At 43.8% G+C, this 16,055-nt stretch overlaps 2 protein-coding genes and 1 long non-coding RNA gene across 8 annotated transcripts in view; all 3 read left to right on the top strand.

Annotated features, from left to right (window-relative positions):
* LOC127296036 (uncharacterized protein At1g76660) overlaps positions 1-16,055 on the top strand; it is a 168,666-nt gene that overhangs the window by 127,076 nt on the left and 25,535 nt on the right. The window lies entirely within an intron of this gene.
* Positions 5,406-10,309, top strand: LOC127296034 (protein TOC75, chloroplastic). Its single transcript, XM_051326056.2, has 7 exons — positions 5,406-6,647; positions 7,259-7,480; positions 7,615-7,722; positions 8,236-8,430; positions 8,528-8,776; positions 9,127-9,381; positions 9,596-10,309. Exons 1-7 carry the CDS (start codon positions 5,490-5,492, stop codon positions 9,833-9,835), a joined length of 2,427 nt encoding a protein of 808 aa, XP_051182016.1. The 5' UTR covers positions 5,406-5,489; the 3' UTR covers positions 9,836-10,309.
* On the top strand, positions 11,675-15,629 carry LOC127296032 (uncharacterized). 6 transcript variants are annotated; one of them, XR_011743783.1, is made up of 7 exons: positions 11,675-12,532; positions 12,649-12,741; positions 13,090-13,469; positions 13,747-13,975; positions 14,829-14,909; positions 15,008-15,100; positions 15,181-15,629. It is a non-coding gene; the product is annotated as an uncharacterized lncRNA (long non-coding RNA). The 6 variants fall into 6 exon arrangements; XR_011743782.1 differs by having other exon boundaries at positions 12,649-13,469; XR_007848227.2 differs by having other exon boundaries at positions 11,675-12,741.

The raw sequence follows: 16,055 nt of genomic DNA, 5'->3' as shown, positions 1-16,055 counted from the left end.
GTCTCGATGCCAAAGGGGGAGAAGTGTTCTATTAGGTCTTCTCTCGGGGATTTGCATGGTTAGGGCACAAGCATATGCGTTTATCATTCCTTTATTGCTTGTGTCCTCCTTTATGTCGTTTATTTGAACTATTTTGGCTTGTTAGTTTGTTTGTTCAAAACTATGTGTTATGTGTGGTTGTGAGACATTGTTAAGGTGTTTTTAGATTTCTATATGTTGAGATCAAGGTTTATTATATGGTGTGTGATGTTATACATCCGATATTATATATCTCCATATGGGTATGATTTCTATCAGCTTGTCTCAACTTCATATATGTCTATGTCTCATGTTTGAGCTCATGTTGGATACCTATTGTGTTGAGGCACCTCACACCTATATGTTGTGTATTTGTATTCAAATGCAAATTACTTGTATGCACACATGTAGGGGGAGTGCCTCTATGTTTTGCCAACATGCTTGCTCTCTATAATGTTTTTCTTGCAAATCCGTATATTGTCATCAAACACCAAAAAGGGGGAGATTGAAAGAACATCTCTCACATATTATGTTTTGGAGTGTTTGATGGAAATATATGGGATACACTAATGTTTGATGAAGTGGTGCAGAGATTACATGCATACATGTTTGTGAGTGTCTTGTGTGGAAAAACGAGTCAAAAGGAAGCTGTAAAAGAATCACCAGGCCGGATAATCCGGGCCGGATATTTGCAAAATATCCGGCCCCCAAAATTTGTCTAAGGACTCAAGACATTTCGGCTCAGTACTGCCCCGGACATTTGGCCGGATTTTTGACCGGAAATTCGCCAGGCCGGACTTTTTGGACCGGATAATCCGGGCCGGATATTTGCAAAATATCCGGCCCCCAAAATTTGGCTAAGGACCAGAGGCGACGCGGCTTAGTACTTCCCTGGCATGGGGCCGGACTTTTGGCCGGACATTTGGCCGTTTTTTCTTCAGGGCTGGATTTTTCCGGGGGGCCGGACAACTCAGACCGGATTATCCGGCCCTCGAAAGTCACCAACGGCTGGATTTTGAGAGGGGGTATTTATACCCCCCCCTTCTTCTTCCTTCCTCCTTGCTCAATCATTGGAAAAATTCTGCCAAGCCTCACCACCATTAGAGCCACCTCAAGAACTCAAGATTTGCAAGATCTCCTCCCTCACCCAACCAAAGCTCTTGATCTTTGGAGATTTGAAGGAGAAGACACCGATCTACATCCTCACCGAAGCGATTTACATTTCCCCCTCATATGCTTGAGGTATCCCTTGCTAGTGTTCCTCTTTGGATCCCTAGTTATTGTTGTTTATGTATTCTTGTTGATTTGTTGTGTTGTTACAAATTTGGGAGCCTCCATTTTGGTTGTGGATGTGTGCCCCAAGAACCTTGTAAAGGCCCGGTTTCCGCCTCGAGGAAATCCCTTAGTGGAAGTGGGCTAGGCCTTCGTGGCGTTGCTCACCGGAGATCTGAGTGAAGCCTTCGTGGCTGTTGGTTTGGCTTTCGTAGCAACCACACTCCTCCAAACGTAGACGTACCTTTTTGCAAAGGAAGGGAACTACGGGAATCATCTCCGTGTCTCCGCGTGCTCCACTCTTGGTTACCTCTATCCTTTATCCCTCCCTATATATTGCGTAGCTATATCTTGCTTAGTTGTTAACCTTGTCATATAGGTAAATTCACATAGTTGCATTTCTAGAGAATTTACCTTTGTGTGAAGCCTAAATTGAAAAAGGACTAAAAATTGGTTAGCACCTATTCACCCCCCCCCCCTCTAGGTGCGGCATACGATCCTTTCAGTAGGTAATAACCAAGCGCCATGCTCCCTGGCAACGACGCCAATTTGATGACTGGGTTTCTTGCGATCAACAACAAGGTTGTTGCAGTACTTGTAGCAGCAGATATTATTTATAAGTTCACCCCTGAGAAGTTTTGAAAATGTCTATAAACACAGCCCCGAAATTGGGTTGTAAGGCGCAGTCACGTTCACACCCAAACCATGGTTTGGAAATAGCCTATACTATAAGTTAAGATGGTGAATAATTAAGAGTTTGAAGTAACTAAGAGCAAAGTAAATAGCAAAAGTAAACTAAGTAAAAGAGCGTGTTTGTGATGTGGTTGAGGGTTTCTCAAGGAGTGTAGGTTCCACCATTAGTATTGGTACTACTTATGATTAGAATGAACTATATATTTGCTATGCTCTGTTGGGAAGAGATCCATAATAAGATGCGCCCAGAAAGCCATCAGTCATAGCATCTCTAAATAATCACAACAGCTAGTCTTCTGCAAGCCACATATTTAATATTGCTATTAAGGGTTTTACCCCATGGTTATCGATATGAGCTTAGTGAATCTCTCCTTATCCCCCTCATCCATGTGTTAAAGCGCCGATACGGTAATGTCACTTCAAAGGGTAGTTCCCTCTCGAGACAATAAGGAAAATATTACATGGTGCACAACATATAATACCAAGATAGATAACTAACACACATTCATAGATCAAAGGTATAAGACATCTTTATTTCACATCATAATATTACTAGGGTTTCTCTATATCTCCCCAAGAATAAAGGGACTACTCATACATGAAGGGGTTCAACATCATGACAATATGAATATGAAGGTACAATTGCATACAAGTGTAAATCCTAATAGAGTTTGGATCACAACCAAGTAGACAAAGGGGGTTGAAGATGTAGACATTGATGATGATGATGGAGATCGATGCGTTGCCCTTCAAGATCCTAGTCTCCTCCTCGTCCTTTGTGTGTTGATGGAGATGGAGGAGGCGACTGCGGAGATGGCGGCAGCGATGGAGCGCCACGGCTCCGCCCCTTAGGGCGTGGATGAATTATGCCCTCCCTTGACTCCTCCCCTCCTTATATATGCGTTGGAGGTCGGTTTCGCTAACCGACGGAGCTCTAGACCGAATATGCCCATCGGGCCTTCACAAATGTTGTTCCGTTTGATGAAACAGAGTCGACGGAGGCCCGTACAGCCGTACGGTACAGTCGGGCTATATTTGTACCGGTGGTCGCTAAACTTGCAGATGCTTTCGTATCACCATATTATTTAGGACATGCTAGAATAAATAGTCTTAGTAGTTACAAAAAATACAATATTGTTCAATACATACTAAAATAAAAACACAATGTCAACATATTATTTAGGACATGATAAAATAAATAGTCTTAGTAGTTACAAAAATTACAATACTCCTCATACTCCTCAAGATACCAAAATTTGAGCAATCTCCATACGTAGTGCGTTCGTATCACCACCATTAGCATCATGTGAATAATTGTCTCCACCGACACAAGAAGCGCTATCATCATGGAGAAACCACCAGACTGGGGTGATTCATGTACGGGTACACCAGGTCGGACCGAATAGAAGAAAAACCGAGGAAAACATTTCGGTACTACGGTGGCACTTTTGTCATAATTTGGATGAAAAATAGGGACATTCTTTCGTACCTATTCGGGGTTACTGTGAGTATCTTGGGAAGCCGCTCTCCAGACGGTTCTCCAGGCCACCAAATTTGCTCTATAATTAAGCCCAAATAGCGGTGTGGACAAGTTGTCCACAACAAGACACTCTCTAGAAGCCTAAAAGAAGGGGGCCTAAATCTTGATTACCTTTCTCAATGTCTCCACTATCTCAAACACTTGGCCAACATAAAACTTTGGAGCCTACGAGTCTTCATTTATGAAGGGTCTGGATCTCAAGTGAACCATTTCTTCATTAGAGTCAGGTTTCCATAGACCCTCTCTCTATGAATCCTCACATTTGCAAACTTTCTCTTTGCTTTTTCAAATGAAATTTTGGCATTGTTCTTCTAGGACTCATCCCTTCTTAACATCATCTGCATTGAGGTCACCATCACCATCAATTAAGTCAAAATATGAACTAACAATGTCATTGGGATTAAAGTCTGAATCTCTAGTGTCATGTAGTAATGGAGTGTCATTTGCTTCTTTCATCTACTATGAAAACATAAGCTTTCTTACTTCTACTCGTATTGATCTGCCCTGTTTTGCAAGCAACACAATCTTGATCTTCCACTTGACTTGCTAGCATCTCACAATGCTCTAGGTACACAACTTGAATTGGGATAGGAGGAGCCTTTTCAACACAATCTTCAGCTTGATTGTTGCCATCTCACTTTGAGTGCTTCTACTTGGCTTAGCAAGGATTAAAACATGGGGCAAATCTGCCACGAAAAAGTCAACTACATCATCCCAATCAACGCACCTCAAGCTCTTATCATGATCCACATACAAATTGAGAAAATGGTGACCAACTGATAAATAACTAACATTGCCTTGCCTTGTGTCTTGATCACTTATTGTCTATATCAACCGATTACTGTTGATAGTTAGCAATTGTACACAATAGTGTACCTTCAAATATTTCTAGCGCCTCTCATATTCAATCTCCTCCACAATATTCTCAACCATACATGTTGACTATGTTAGAGTATCAACATGATCATACCATATACCGTTCTCATCAACATATTAGGCCCATTGCCAACATAAATCCACATGGTTGATTTCCAGTGAAAATAATTGCTACATGCTCTGCCACAACAAAACATAATACAATGCACCACAATCCCCCTGAACAATTTTCCTCAAGAAAATAATTTCATGAACAAAAACCCTATCCTGAACCCACCCAAAACCGTATGACAACACTTGCCCTCTACTACAGCTAAAAACCCACAAAATTGACATAAAGTAGCCACTTCACAACAACCATGAATTTGAAACAAGATTGAGTGACATATTGGTGCTTACCGTATTTGAGAACATGAGCGCTTTCAGGCTAGAACGAGGAGTTGAGCGTCAGCTCCACTCCACATCATGCTAAAACCCTCTCGCCTCCAAACGAAGCCGTGGTGTTACACCGCTTCTTCTCCCTCCTCCTCAAATTGATTAGGATGACCGTCGTGGTAGCGAAGGTGGGGCAGATCTAGGGGGAGGGTGGTGGTGGCAAATTTCTGCTCGCTCCGGCTTCGCATGTGACATGTGGCCTGCTAGACGGGTCCGACAACTCTTCACGTCATCGAATATACCACACTAACAACAACAGTGACCATCTTTGGATTCCTAAATCAATTTTTGTCGATGTGCACTCGATAGATCGATGGAGTACAAGTACCACATGTGCATTTTTTACAAAATTGGCAATTGGCATGGTATCGATCGATGGAGTACAAGTACCACATGTGCATTTTATAAAATTGGTTAGCATGGTAGACTATTTTAAAGCACAATAATAAATTGATAGACCACGGGCCGTGGCACCAAACGGGAGTTGTTGGTGGGGTGGGAGCACGGCGCCACGCAAGGCACAGAGGCAGAGCTAAACCCTCAACAAAAACGCGAAGCGGGGGCGCAGCGCAGAAGAAGATAGGGAAGAAACCCTTGCCCTTGCCCTTGCCCTTGCCCTTGCCCTCCTCCCTCCGCCCTAATCCGCGGCAGCCAAATGGCGCTCACCTCCCAGAGCCTCTTCTTCGCCCCGTCGCCCGCCGGCCCTTCACTGCGGGCCCGGGGCCGCGCCGTCACCATGTGCGCCGCCGCCGCCTCACACAACCCGCAACCCCGAAACAACCCCTTCGCCGTCTCATCCTCCACCCCCAAATCCAAATCCAAGGACTCCAAGAACGCCCTCGCCCTAGGCTCCGCCATCGCCGCCGCCGCGTCCGGCGCCTTCCTCATCGCCTCCTCGGGCGGCTTCGGGGGTGGCCCGGGGGGCCCCCTCGGCGGGGGCGGCGGAGGCGGTGGGGCCGGCGGCGGCGGTGGCGGCGGCGGCGGGGGCTTCTGGTCACGGATCTTCTCCGCCGGCGCGGCGAATGCCGACGAGAAGTCGTCGGGCGACTGGGACCCGCACGGGCTCCCGGCCAACATCACGGTGCCGCTCTCCAAGCTGAGCGGGCTGAAAAGGTACAAGCTTTCGGAGCTCAAGTTCTTCGACCGCGCGGCGCCCGCCGGCGGCGGCGCCACGGAGGCCGGGCCGGAGGACTCCTTCTTCGAGATGGTGACCCTGCAGCCGGGCGGCGTGTACACCAAGTCGCAGCTGCTGAAGGAGCTCGAGACGCTCGTCTCCTGCGGCATGTTCGAGCGGGTCGACCTAGAGGGGAAGGCCAAGCCCGATGGCACCCTGGGCCTCACCGTCTCCTTCACCGAGAGCGTCTGGAGCGCTGCCAAGCAGTTCAAGTGCATCAATGTTGGGCTCATGGCGCAGTCAGGCCAGGCCGACTTCGACCAGGACATGACGGAGAGGGAGAAGATGGACTACCTTCGCAAGCAGGAACGCGATTACCAGCAGCGTGTCCGTGGAGCCATGCCCTGCATATTGCCAGAAACCGTCCGAGGGGAGGTTCTTGCGATGATGAAGAAACAGGAGAAGGTCAGTGCCAGGATGCTGCAGAAGATCAGGGACCATGTCCAGAAGTGGTACCACAACGAGGGGTTTGTATGCGCCCAGGTGGTCAACTTTGGAAACCTTAACACCAGTGAGGTTGTCTGTGAGGTGGTCGAGGGAGACATAACCAAAGTGGAGTACCAGTTCCAGGATAAGCTCGGAAATTTTGTGGAAGGGAACACGCAAATTCCTATCATAGACCGGGAGCTGCCCCAGCAGGTATGCTGCATACCACTAGCTTGTTACTAAAACCAGCATGGGGGAATAATTTTATTAGCATTACTATGATGTTCTATTGCCAATTAAAATTCCTATCATAGTGATTACCGTGACATTTTATTTTGACTAAGGAACTAAATTAGCTTATAGTAGTGTTCTCTAGCATTTTAATTTGACCAAATGAATTTTGTTATGCGTCGTTTTTGGAAGGTTAGTGTTTAGTAGTTGTTGCAATATCCCGTGAAATCAGAATGCAGCTGGGTTCTGCTTTCCTGTTGAAAACCATCTTTTATCACTTATATATGATTTTTAGTAGCGTGTTGGTTAGCTAGGAGAGTAGCAGCCCATGACATACCCTTTCATGACTTATGTTTTGGTGATTGTTCAGCATGCAGTAATCTCAATCTTTAACTTCTGCCACACTGTTTAGGAGGTGGTCTGCTTGTTCTGGCTTTTAGAAGCATAAAGGTTTTCTTGTTCTGACTGTGATGTTGAGCTTGATCATGATTCTCCTATGCTCATTGCGCTGATATGAATGTTATCCAATACAATGTTTGTTACTGTTTCTGAGGCTTCAGCATTTAACTTGTGCTCTGGCTGCTCTGTTACAGCTTCGACCTGGTCATATCTTCAACATTGGAGCAGGAAAACAAGCTCTGAAGAATATAAATTCACTTGCTTTATTCTCCAATATAGAAGTGAATCCGCGCCCTGATGAGACAAAAGAAGGTGGCATTGTAGTGGAAATTAAGCTTAAGGAACTAGAACCAAAGTCAGCTGAAGTAAGCACAGAGTGGAGTATTGTACCTGGACGTCAAGGAAGACCCACTCTGGTACAGTGTCTAATAAATTTGCAATCTTCTATTTTTCATGAAATCTCTATTTAAAAGCTGGTAGGCATGTGAGTAAACTACACTATTGTATTCCTGTTTTGCAACCCTTGTATCTGATGGCAAATTTCTTTTAGGCATCCATTCAACCTGGAGGAACTGTGTCATTTGAGCACCGCAACATATATGGTCTTAACAGGTCTATTGTTGGTTCTGTTACGTCCAGCAACTTACTCAACCCTCAGGTTAGTTGGTAATGTGTTATTTGTTTCTGTAGTTTTTCGTTTTTTTTCCTTTTGGTTATTTAGTTCAAGCATTCACAGGGTAAGTTAAGCATGTTATTCTTGATTCAATTATTATCTGTTCCTTTCATTACACTACCATCCTGGAATTGTATTTCTGTACATTGTCTACACTTCCATTAGAAAAATCCTTAAACATACTTAAGCCTTCAACTGGCCACTACATTATAAAAGAACTAAACAATGGTGCAAGCTTTAGCTGTTTAGATAAAGAGCAACCGTGTCATGTGTTGAGACTAGACACGTGCACTTGGTTTCTATGTTTCCAGCATCATGAACAAGCTTTGGTTCGTTTCATTTTGGCAACATAATAACCTAACATTTGTCTGAGATGTTTTTTTTTCCCAGAATACTCCTGAGACGTTCTATCATTTCCTATTTTATTCTTATTAGGGGAATGCCTGATTATCGTTGTTCCATATGTATGTGCTTATCCACTTTTTTATTGGTCTTTAGGATGATCTTTCATTCAAGCTTGAATATGTCCATCCTTACTTGGATGGTGTGGATGACCGTAACAAAAACCGCACCTTCAAAACTAGCTGCTTCAACACCAGGAAGTTGAGTCCTGTCTTTGTTGCTGGCCCCAATATGGAAGAAGCACCACCTGTTTGGGTTGATCGAGTTGGATTTAAAGCCAACATAACCGAGGTTTGCACATGTTGATATTACCATGCACATCTTCTATTTTTCGTGCACTATTCAAGAAATGCCTGTAATGTGACGAAAATACACTTCTTGATCTCAGAGCTTCACACGCCAGAGCAAATTCACATATGGCCTTGTGGTGGAAGAGGTCACAACACGTGATGAGACTAATAGTATCTGTACACATGGTTCTCGGGCAATGCCTAGTGGTGGTTTGAGCATGGATGGACCACCCACAACCCTCAGTGGTACTGGTGTAGATCGAATGGCATTTCTACAAGCAAATATAACTCGAGACAACACAGAGTTTGTAAATGGTGCAGTTATTGGTGACAGATGTATTTTCCAGGTATGCTGATCAGTACCCTTATGTTTCTGAAAACAAAATAGTAGTCCTTCAGTTACTGCCAAGCGGCTCTAGACAAGGTTCAAATGCTACCCTTAATTGCTCGAAAAGAACCATGATAGACCTCTTTATGGTTGATCTTTGCTTCAAGTTTCCACTTCACAGTGCACATAAGGTTAAAACATGTTCCAGCGAATAGCTATATTATATGTTCAATACCAGTAGGTAAATTATTTGCATATGTTCTAATCGCTTTGCAAGCCTGTAAGCTTGTTTCAGTTATTGTTTAAAACCATCATGTGCTCGTAGAAAGTTGGCCTTATATTACTTAAAATTTTCATCATTGACTGCAGTTGGATCAAGGTCTTGGCATTGGAAGCAAAAACCCGCTGTTCAACCGTCACCAGCTTACGCTGACAAAGTTCATTAACCTAAACAAACAAGAGAAAGGCGTTGGCAAGCCGCTACCAGCTGTGTTGGTTCTTCATGGTCATTATGCAGGCTGTGTAGGAGATCTGCCAAGCTATGATGCATTTACACTTGGTGGACCTTACTCAGTTAGGGGCTATGGTATGGGTGAACTGGGTGCTTCTAGGAATGTTCTTGAGGTGAGTATTATTACAGAACTTGAATTTTCTTTCCGATGCATCATATTTGTCACAAATTATGTCATGTTTTTTTACTTTTAAGAGTACTAACTGCCTTTTCTTCCGATTTATTCATTAGATTGAACAAGCTCAAAATTTGACACATAAAAATTTGTGTAACATATGATAGTCATTGCGATACTGATAAGTGATAACTATGTTTTAATCCACTCAGGTTGCAAGTGAGGTGCGCATACCTGTGAAGAACACATATGTTTATGGATTTGCTGAACATGGCACCGACCTTGGGAGTTCCAAGGATGTGAAAGGAAACCCTACCGAGTTCTTCCGACGGGTTGGCCGCGGATCTTCTTATGGTGTTGGTGTCAAGCTTGGCTTGGTAAGAGGAGAGTACATTGTAGATCACAACACTGGGGTTGGAACCGTTTTCTTCAGATTTGGCGAGAGATTCTGAGTGCATTTCATTCGGCCTCTGAGGAAGGTGCATTTGCACTACTGGCGTACTGAGTCTTGAAGCACTGTTGGATTCAACTGGAGAAGAAGGGACTTATGTTCTTCTGGAATAATCAAGTTTTGTTGTATTTTTCTGCGCAAGGGAGAAGTTAGTTTCAGGATGAGTTCTTTATTTGTAGGATATATGAGGTTTGTCTTGCAGAGCTTCGAGCTGGTGTTTAAGTAGATGAAAGTTGAGTGCTTAGTGCTACCAAGGGGTGTTTTGACGAGGCTTTTGTCAGAGTCAATTCGTTTCCCCGTTAGCACTTTGTTCGGTTGGTTAGCTAAATTGTCAATGCAGTTTTTGCTCCGTTGACGTATTATTATGGTGTTATAAGTGGTAATAACTCGTTGATCTGTACTAGTTCAAACATGGGATCGAAATTATGGTGCAGTTTTTGCTCCATTGACGTATTATTATGATGTTACAGAGCTTTGAGCTGATGTATAACCACAAGATGAAAGCTGTGTTTTTAGCTTTTATCTTTACGCTGTTCAAATCAGTGCACTTTATAATTGCTTCAAATCATATTATACATGGAATTGAGGCCGTTTTCTCTCGTGTGCCCAGGTGGCGTCTGCTCTTCTTGAGCCTCTATCTTCCAGATCGCGCGTGCCGGCCTCTCTCCTCCTTGCCGCCGGCGGCCATGGTGGCCGGCGGGGAGAGGGAGGGAGGTCTGGTTTCTAGTAGTTGTAGGCTTTTTCCTTGTTAGATCTCTCCCAGCAAATAAAAAGGTGTTTGGATCCAGATCCACTAATTTTCTCCCTCAAGCTTATCTTCCTCGATTGCATGGCATAGAGGCGGAAGGTGGGAGAGAGAGGATTGGTGTTTCCTATGCCGGCATCTTCCTGCTGGTTCCATGGCAAGTATTTGCTTTGGCAATCCTTGCTCCTGCATTCCTTCCTCTTTCCTGCTGGAATAATATGGACTTGGTTGGCTACTGCTTCCTCTATTTCCGTATGTTCTTGGCCATGGCGGCTGAGAAAGAAAAGAGTGGAGGGGCTCGGCTATCCAGTTCGGTGGGGCACTGCTCTGGTTCCGCTCATCTTTGCCGCCGAGGTGGTGGACGGATGGACGGGGTGGTGGAGTCTGCTGCGCCATGGGAAGATCTGGCTGCTGCTATTGACGGAGTTCATCAACAACGGCGAAGTTTCGCCGGTGTTATCCATGGCCGTCGAGGCCGCTCCGTTCTGCGGTGCTGCGGGCGCCGTAGTCTGTTCAACCTCCTGGCCGGTGTGCCAATCTGGAGGCCCTTCTGCAACTCCGTCATGGCGTTCATCGTTGCTCCGGCGTCAAGTGGTTTCGTCCCCGACGACGTAGCTGACGGCCGTGGCATGGAGTGCATCTTCATCTTCGGTGGAGTGGGCCTTGATTGCGTTTTCAATACTCTCTTGGAGGTCCTTCATGTAAAAGTCAATGGCTTGGTTGTATTTATCTTTTCCGTTGAGATCATCCGTGTAAAATGTAATCCCACCGAGTAATGAAAGCAGCCTGGACCCTTCGGGGTCCTTCCTCTGTTCAAAAAAAAAAATCATATTATACATCAGACAAAACTAGCAAGCATAAATGACGCCCTTACAATGATGTTGATCCGGTTCCGGGTTTGTAAATGACATTTCTTCTACTCCCTAATACAATGACGCACAAAGTTAGTTCTGTTTTCTACACTACTTAAAAAGGAGAAAGATGTTCCTTATTCTGCCAATATGTTTTGCCCTTTCGTCGTCAACCCGCTTCGTTGAGGGTTTCGTCGTCCCGCACGCGTCCAACTGGGCCAAGCCCAACTACATCGTCAGAATGGAAAGGAACCCAGGCACCCGAAACCCTCGCCTCCGAAGTCAACATTCTCCTCCCCCAGCGTAGCTGCTGCCGCCGACCACCCTCTGCCTCCTCCCGCTTCCCAATCATGTGGAGCTCTTCCTATCCCTCTGAATGCTTCCTCCTCTCTGGCCAGGCTGTTGGTTTGGAAGGCACACCTGGGCAGGCCGGCGGAGTCTCACTGCTGCCACGCCGAATCGGGGATTGCCAGCTCCCCACCGCCATGAATCTGCCTCAGACCACCCCTCTTGACCTCGTCTTGTCTTCCCCACTGGCCGCCGGAGATCTCATGACGCCTCGACCGCTTTCACTGTTCGCTGCGACGGCCCGGCCTCTGCCGGCGACACTCCTCGCGAGAGGCAGCTAGAGAACCTCCGTCTCGTTCCTTTCCTCTCCCCGCGTCCATGTCGGCGCCCTCCCTCTCCAAACTCGCATCACAGCACCGTAGGAAACCAGCAGCTTGGAGGAGTGCGCGAGCTACGGCAGGTCGATGTAGAGATTGGTCACTGGAGTAGGTTCAGCGCCGGCGGCTAATGCTGGAGAGAAGTTGTCTCCTTCCTTCCTCCTCTCAAGCCTCTTCCACTTCTACACAAGGAACATGGATGGCCGTCGCGGCACCTCGCGAGAGGAGGCAGGAGGACGGCGGCGGCAGCAGTCTGCTCCCGCCCGGTGGCTAACGGGGGAGAGAGAGAGGAGGCGACATAGTAAGGAGGAGCAGTCGGAGGAGCTAGAGAGGCAGCAGTAAGAAGAGGTGATGTGGAAGATCATCTCCTTGAAACCCCCTTTCCATCATCCTCTGGCTTGAGGACGCCAATGTCATTCTTGACCAATACAAGCCAGGCAAGGGCACTCATAAGCTCCTCTCCTCTCTCATCCCCTACCCACAATTTCTCATCTTTATTTCTGTTGATGTTTTGTATCTATGCATATAACGTGTTTGAGGAAAATCCAAACAGGCTGCAGGCACAAATTTATGTTGTATGCTCAACAAGAAATATAAACCACGATGTGAATAATGAAATGCTGAGGTGTTCATCATGCTGACTCAGGTTTAACAAGACATAAACACCAGCTTCTCTATTTTTTTTTCCTTTTCCAGTAATTGCACTATGATCCTATTCCTGGTTCTTTGTCCCGTTCCTTGTGTGAAGCAGCAAATTTAGATAGGGCATACCTTTTTTTATTCATGCACATTGGTGCTAGATTAACAACTTAACTTAATGTTGTCAAACCTTACAAAAAATAGGGACTAGGCAAGACAGGACTTGAACACTGTACACTATGACTTGAAAATTGCCTTTCAACCTCGCGACCATTTTCTCAAGTTCCAATTATGTTGTTAATCATGGGCATGTAGTACATATGGTTTTGAAACTTATCATTTTTCACTTATCCAGCGCCGAGTATACTTGGCCATCCTTTGGGCCGGGACGGGCTTCTGGTATGGCTTCGGGCTGAATTTTCGCTAATCCCTGTGTATCACTTCAGACTGTACGTACTTGTTATTTTCATGTTCGACAGGCTATCAAACATTTACTGTGTGGACCCTGCTATAATTTTATAACTCTGCAGACTGCAGCCAAAGCCACAAAGGATGCAACATAGTTACTGTTTTATGGGATGTTCAACAGAAGAAGTTTGCCAATATGTTCTACTCATATTTTGTATTTTCCTAATATATCCCACTAGGAGCTCATGTTGGTTTAATCCTTCTTCTGACAGGAGTTAACACTACCAACATACATGAGTTAATTCTGACATGTGGGAGCTGCTGGAGGTAAATCCAATAATAATACCTACTTTTAAGTGGTTTTCGCAAATGTGAGGTAACTCAGAATCTGTAGTTCATGATGTATACTTGATAGACATTTACAACAAGGGATAATCTCCTGTTTGTGCTTCCAACAAAAAATTTGACATTTGTTTGTAGCCCAGTTTTCAGAATAGGTAGAAGAATATTCTCATGTTCAGATATACATCAGCTTTCCATAATTTATTTCAGCTCATCATTTTTGTGATCTAGAATAGTAACTTTAATGGATTGTCTTATACAGGGATTGGTGGCTACAAATCATTGTTTCTCTACTATCTACAATTTGAAAATACTGATTTTGGAACCAGATTCTCCAATTGTGATGATCTAATTCTTGCGAATAAGCTTATGGTTACTGGCACTCGAAATTGCATATTTAATATCAGTTTTTTCTTATGTAAATGGAGATCAACAGAGGTGATGAAAATGAGATGCATGATATATATCTTTTCGGGATCACTTATTCTCAGGTACATTACTATACATTCATTTATCTTTGTGAATAGCATGCCTTAGTTTTATTATTTCATCTCATATAGAAAGCAGATCGGTGCCTCCATCGGGGTACATGTAGCATGCTTCAGACATGTGTAAGGAGATGTCGAGTTTTTTTGTTGTTCGTTTTGTATCTTGATGTGCTTTGAGCTGTGAGCATCCTTGAGTCACCAAGGCATCTATACTAAAAAATTGAAAGACATGAACTGCCTGAATTAAACTGCTCTATTGAACAGAAACTAGCAACCTTCTATTTTTACTTTTTTAGGTTTAGTGCTTTTTATTTTGTCATCATTAGCAGAATTACATTGTATTCTCTTGCATTGTGCAAACCATATATTTATTCTGAATTAAGACAATTCACCTGCTAGCTGATGAATGATTTGTTTCATGAGAGCAAATTAGTTGTACATACATGAAGCATATAAACATTATTAGTACTCCATATGGTTTTTCTCTGTTCGTTCATGTCCACCGCCCATGAAGCATAACCAAATAGTATATACTAATAAATGCATGAAAGCTCCTGCTAGCTCATAACCTGATTAATCAAGATAGTCTTAAATATTAGATGTGAAGCTTGCTGATAGTCTCAAAGTAGATGCTTATTTGTTTACTTCTGGCTCTCCTCTTTTGTTCTAAAATAATTCATTATGCAAAGATGTGAGAAGAGAACCTTGAATATCAATTTTGCAGAGCGGTTAAGTTAATAATATATACCCTGTTTACCTTTGTATCCATATAACATTACATCATTTGTTCGGAGGTTTTGCACTGATGAGTCATAGTAGAACCCCAAAGTCTCAATACGACTATATCTGTTTTCAGGGTAACGTTTGAGAGAAGCATGTCACAGATCTTCAGTTGGTAGATTTTCTCCAGTATGGCCCACAAAATAGCAAGGGGCAGGTATGGTAACAATGAAAAATACCTATTTTCTCATTTTTGCATTAGTGACCTCAATAGTTCAGCCGAATCTAAAATACTAATTTGCTTTATGATTGCAGAATGGGAAGGCCTTTGCTGCAAAAAATAAGGAGGGTGAATTGGAGTGTGCTACTGAAGATCCTCTTTGCACCCTTCAAGAAGCATTCGAGAAGGTAAATTCAAATTATGTGGTTACTGCCGATCATGATAGGAATTTACGTATACAATTATTGATTACTGCCGATCATGACAGGAATACAAGATCCATGGTACTTGCAAAGTGTCAGCTAATGGTGTACTTACAGGGTATGTGCTTTGCTACAAGTTGCGCAACATCGGACTCAAAGCTAGAAAAAATGATAGTTTCCTTGGCAAACTCAAAGATTACCTCTGAATCGCTGTGCTACTTTTCTATGATTGCTTTTCTTAACTCCCAGATAACGTACAACCATCAGGACCGCTGGCACATGTGTTCGAACCATCAGTTTTTCCTAAATATTTCCAGTGACATGGCTGGAGTTTTTCTTATGCAAATGTGTTAGACCTACATTCCATATTACATTGTTTTGTATCTCCATCTAGGAGAGTACAGTCAATTTTCTAACCTAATTCTTTAGGCCCGGAATGGTACAAACTAACAACTACTCCTCCGTTCCATATTAGTTGTCGCTAATTTGGATGTATCTAGACACATTTTGTGAATAGATTGCGACAACTAATATAGAACGGAGGGAGTAATGCACAAGGCCTCGGAGGTCGCTTATTTTTCTTCTTGCAACATTATCTTCCATCCATATTTTGTAGTAGCTCTAGACTGGTCAGTAAATGACAAGAAAAATATTATATCGCATCTTGCTTGAGTTTGTTGCCGCCTGAACAACGTTGGTCCTTATCGTTTTCTACTTCATATGTGATTTTCTAATTCAGACTGTAAGATGGACAGTACATGCAACTATATGCACCTCATGGTTTTTCTTTCTCCTGTTAGTGTAGTTTTTCCGATAAAATTTGAGAAATGAGGTCCCGTGTTACTCATCAAATTTTATAATGGCAAACTAGGCATTCATTGATTTATTTACTTCTCAAAGTATAGCATTGATTTGTGTTCCTTTTTCCTCTGCAAGAGTA

Source organism: Lolium perenne, chromosome 4 (assembly GCF_019359855.2).
Source record: "Lolium perenne isolate Kyuss_39 chromosome 4, Kyuss_2.0, whole genome shotgun sequence".
In the NCBI taxonomy this organism is placed as follows: domain Eukaryota; kingdom Viridiplantae; phylum Streptophyta; class Magnoliopsida; order Poales; family Poaceae; genus Lolium; species Lolium perenne.
Note: the sequence above shows the minus strand (reverse complement) of the source record. Positions and strands in the feature narration are given on the sequence as shown.

Coding starts and splice junctions, on each gene's coding strand:
- LOC127296034 (XM_051326056.2), top strand. CDS start 5,490: ATGGCGCTCACCTCCCAGAGCCTCTTCTTCGCCCCGTCGCCCGCCGGC. Junction 7,481..7,614: donor GTCAAGGAAGACCCACTCTG/GTACAGTGTCTA, acceptor AATTTCTTTTAG/GCATCCATTCAACCTGGAGG. Junction 8,777..9,126: donor GTGACAGATGTATTTTCCAG/GTATGCTGATCA, acceptor CATTGACTGCAG/TTGGATCAAGGTCTTGGCAT.